Source organism: Capsicum annuum, chromosome 11 (assembly GCF_002878395.1).
Source record: "Capsicum annuum cultivar UCD-10X-F1 chromosome 11, UCD10Xv1.1, whole genome shotgun sequence".
Classification (NCBI taxonomy): domain Eukaryota; kingdom Viridiplantae; phylum Streptophyta; class Magnoliopsida; order Solanales; family Solanaceae; genus Capsicum; species Capsicum annuum.
The window spans coordinates 16,703,520-16,708,142 of record NC_061121.1 but is presented as its reverse complement, the minus strand read 5'-3'; the positions used below and the strand labels follow the sequence as shown (position 1 = coordinate 16,708,142).

The 4,623-nt window shown below is 35.9% G+C and overlaps 1 protein-coding gene across 1 annotated transcript; it reads left to right on the top strand.

The window, feature by feature from the left end:
• The first annotated feature begins 721 nt into the window (after positions 1-721).
• Positions 722-2,134, top strand: LOC124888651. Its single transcript, XM_047399550.1, has one exon. It carries the CDS (start codon positions 823-825, stop codon positions 1,777-1,779), a length of 957 nt encoding a protein of 318 aa, XP_047255506.1. The 5' UTR covers positions 722-822; the 3' UTR covers positions 1,780-2,134.
• The last annotated feature ends 2,489 nt before the right edge of the window (positions 2,135-4,623 follow it).

The following is a 4,623-nucleotide window of genomic DNA, read 5'->3' as shown; positions in this document are numbered from 1 at the left end:
TTGATTTAGGAGAAAGTGTTCTAGTTTTGTGATTGAGAATTTGAGATGGAGAATTTTTTCAAGAAGGTTAATTATTCACAATCAAGTTCTAGTAATGTCAATGTCAATCGTTCTTGTCTTATAACTGACCTGGATTGGGGTTCACTTAAAGTCGATCTGGGAGAAAGAAGACCTATTTCTAATTATGATTCTCGAATACGAGATGAAGTGAGGAAATATTATATTGAAAAAGGGTCTTGTCAACATGTCTTGAAACATTAGTTGAGGCAAATATGATTTGGCAAAGGCATTAGTTGAGACTTATTCACTTGTGAAGTCAAAGTTGACTTTGATTTTACCCGTCGCTACGACAACTGTTGAGAGAGCATTCTCTTCCATAAAGCACATAAAAAATGAAGTGCGAAATAGCATTGGTGATCAATGTTTAAATGATTGTTTAATATGTTACGTGCGTGATGTATTTAAAAATGTAAGTAATGATGTCATCGTTGATCGTCTTCAGAATATGAAAACTCGTTGTGGGCAATTGTAATGAATTATGAATATTATGATATTAGTAATATTATTAAAAGTTTAAGTTTGGTCATTTTAGTATTATTCTTTTATTATTAATTGATTTATTAATTATCATATAGACCGAAAAGATGAATAGTCCGATTGAATCCGATGAGTTGGAACCTCTGATTGTTAGTCAAAGAAAAGGAATGCTATGAACCACACAAATTGCATAATTCAAAAGAGGATACTCTTTCAATATCTGTATACTGTTTTCATTCATTTTCTCCAATTTCAGTGAAATCTTTCTTCTTCTTCTTCACTCCAATGTCCGATTCTACCGAAAATCGTAGCCCCTTAGGGAAAGAGATCTTGATGTCCATCCACTGCATTATGAAATCTCACTCTCGCCATTTCCATGTCCTTTCAATCCTCTTCCTCTTGCCTATCTTTTTCACTCTCGTCATATATCCTTCTTTCCACCTCGCATTCTTTCATCCCAATTACAGTTTCTTTCAACTTCACTCGTACATAATCTCAGTGACCGCTTCCGAAGTTACTGTACTTCTGGTGTACACTCTGTTTGTCGTCCTGTTTTTCCTCTGTGCTGTAGCTACTATTACATATAGTGCTGTTCAAGTGTCCTATGATAGACCTATCAGCCTTGTTTCGTCTATTAAATCTATCAGAAACTCCTTCTTCCCCCTTCTCTCCACCTGTATCTTTTCTCACACCATTTTCATTTCGATCACGATGCTGTTGTTTTTTTCAGTCAAAATTGGAATCAAATACGACTTGAATCACCTCGGGTTCATGTTCATTCTCGTGATCGTTCCAGTACTGTTATGGCTACAGGTGAACTGGTCATTAGCTTATGTGATAGCAGTGGTTGAATCAAAATGGGGTTTCGAAACACTGAGGAGAAGTGCGTATTTGATGAAGGGGATGAGCTGGCTAACTTTCTGGACGCATTTGTCGAATATGCTGATTTACGTTCTTCTGTTGGGAAGCTTGGTGGCCTTTGGTTCCATGGTTTTAGTCATTTTGGATGCCGCGGAAGGTAATCAGTGGCGGAGTTTCGGAGTGATATCGCAGACACTGTTGTATTCAGTGCTGGGATTTGTTGTGATGAACTACTATCTTCTGGGAAATGTAGCTACGTACATGTATTGTAAGGACTTCAATGGTGAAAAATCATCGTTGGAGATCGGAAACAAGTTCACAGGCGCTAGCGAGTATGTATCTATGCCATTGGGCGGTGAGAAAAATCATGCTATTGTGTAACATGGTGTGTTGTTAAATTACTCTAGGTAGTGTCTTAAATCGTGTGTGATGCTTGGTATGAAGAACATAAGACAATGTTAAAGAAAAAGAAAACAGCACGGTGGACTAAGCTCCCTCTGTGTGGGGGGGACTGTTTTCACGGCTCAAACCCGTGACCTCTAGATCATGTAACAACAACTTCACTAGTCATGTCAAGATCCCCTTCCAAGAGCACAAAGCATGTTTACTCCATGAAGCTATTCAAATTGGAGTTTGTTGTATATTATTAGCACTATTCTCGTAGTTTCTTGTTCCTATTTCGACTCTATCATCGGTAATTTTGTGTTCTTATTATTGTATTATTTCGTTGTCGCTACTGTTCTTTCTTGTGTTTGTTGTGTAATGCTCTTCATTTTGCATATTTCGTTGTTGTTATTGTTCCCATATATGTATCCCCTTTTTCAAACGGTTTGGCATGATTTATGTAAGTCTAAGATCTATCGGAAATAGTTTCCCTATCTCCACTAAGTAAGGGTAAGGTCAGGATACTCTCTACTCTATCCAGACGCCACTAAATATGAGATTACACTGGGTATGTTGGTGTGTTAAATTATCTCTCCTCGGAACTATGGTTCACATGGATCACTACCAAGATTCATGAGATTATTTAGAGATTCCCAGTATATCTCACACATGCTTATGTGTGGTTTCAAAACCACCAACAAAGATAGTTCACAACCTGTTCCAATTCAATATTGGACTTGTTTCCTTACTCTCAATGTCGAGGGTCCTTTAGAAATAATCCGCAAAAGTAGAAATGTTAAAGTCTTTAGTTTTGATAATCGACAAACTATTTATCTTGGGACTTGGTCCCTGAAGATCACTTGATGACAAAGCTGCAACTATTTGGGGACCAGGTTGATCGCGTTCATGTCACTATCATTGGCCAGCACTATAGCTGAAAAAAGTACAGTTCTGCAGTAAGTTGGTGGGAAGGCTGCAACACTCTTTTGTCCCAACCAATGAATCATCCTAGGTTTTCTCGTCTCTTATATATGCTCATGTTACAACAAAAAAAACTAAGCTTCCTTATTTTTACAACATCGAATCTCTCTTGAAGCTACCAGATTCAAAGCCTCACTCACAATAAGGACCTGCTCAACTCGTTTGTGTGTCTCAAGCTCTTGTTGTATTTGAATCTTTGTTTTGTGCTTGTAAACGTTGCCTACTACTCAAATTCATTAGTAGTAGGTATTTTCTTTTGAATTCTTGTTGTCATAGTGTCATCTTGAGTTAGTTGACAAAGAAGCTAGAGTTATCTTGATTACTGGTTCAGTTAGAATTAACTGAGTCAGTGGATGCAATCGATTTATGGCATTGGAGTTTATTGTAATAGAGTTATTACAAGTGGAAGAAGGGTTAAGAGATTAATCCTTGAAGTCATGGAATCTGTATTCAAGGTTGCTTGAATCTAGTGAAACTGTTGAAAATCCTACGTCGTGAGTTGCAGTTTTTCTCCCTTAGGAGTTTCCACGTAAAACTTGTTGTGTTCCTTGTTTATTTACTTTACAAGTTTGTTCTATTTAGTTTCCTTGTTGCATATGTTAGTTGGGACCAGGTCCCAAAGTAGGAGGGCATGTAGTGCTTCAAGAAATATATAAGTTTGGAAGCACTCTTATTGCTTGTACCAAGATATGAATTTTTGATTGATGAATTGTTTAGTCACTTCCATCCGCAGACTTTGCTAGTGAGACTCGATTTGTATGCCCTAAATTGTAACTTTATTTTCTTTTAGCAACGCTATTGAAATGTGAACTTAGTGAATTCTCCTTAATGGTGAAAACTGAAATTTGAGTAAAGCTATATTGTACAATGGCTTTTGATCTCAAACACTCTTTCCTCTTAGATTTAAGACAGTTGAATGTTAATATGCTACTATATAGCGGTAATCATTTCAGTTCCTTTTTATATTTTTGACCCTTGTGGTCCTGCCCTTTCCTGAACTCCGCGTACATAACAATATCGAAAAGTGGTATGTAACCACAACGCATTTGGCAATGCCATCATCCAAATCCAAGTCAAACAAATTGAAATGGAGGGAATATTAGACATCATATGAAAAATAGCAAAAAATATTTCAATAGGTGGAAAGAGCAAAACCATTAGGTTAAAACATCTCTTCAACAAAAATTAGAAAAAAAATAAAACAGAATACTAGTACCATACCTGTTCTATAACAAACCAAAATTATTACTACTGCACAATAACATCAACCTTCTTCTCATAGTCCAAATTTTCACCATTCAAATCCTTGCACTGCATATACAACTTAACATTCCCCTCAAGATAGTTATTCATCATCTCAAATCCCCAGTATGAATAGATCACAGGCAGCGACATCATGACCATTCGTCTCAACAGATCATCCTTCATTGCAAACATTACGATTAAAAACAATTTGACCAAACCAACAATACTTATCCCCATCACAATCCAGTAAAACAACACCAATTCCAACGCTTTCCATATCTTCCTCTTTACCAAATTTGTGTTGGGAATAAATAAAAATAATAGTACTATACAACTGTGAACAAAATATTATTTTGATAATATTAACAATACAATATGACAGTGTATATATATTTATTATACTTGAATCATGCTGGGTACTGTCCTAAGAAACTATTTCAGCAGTGTGAAATGTTTCACTAGGATTAAACAAGCACTTCTCTAAATATTTAGAGGATACAGGAATCAACAAAACTATTAATACAAATACCAACAAGTTAATTTGGAAACTGATATAACTAATAATAAGGTTTGTATAATAGTAATGGAAAAGTAAATGAAATGGAAAAGAAGAAT

Coding starts and splice junctions, on each gene's coding strand:
- LOC124888651 (XM_047399550.1), top strand. CDS start 823: ATGTCCGATTCTACCGAAAATCGTAGCCCCTTAGGGAAAGAGATCTTG.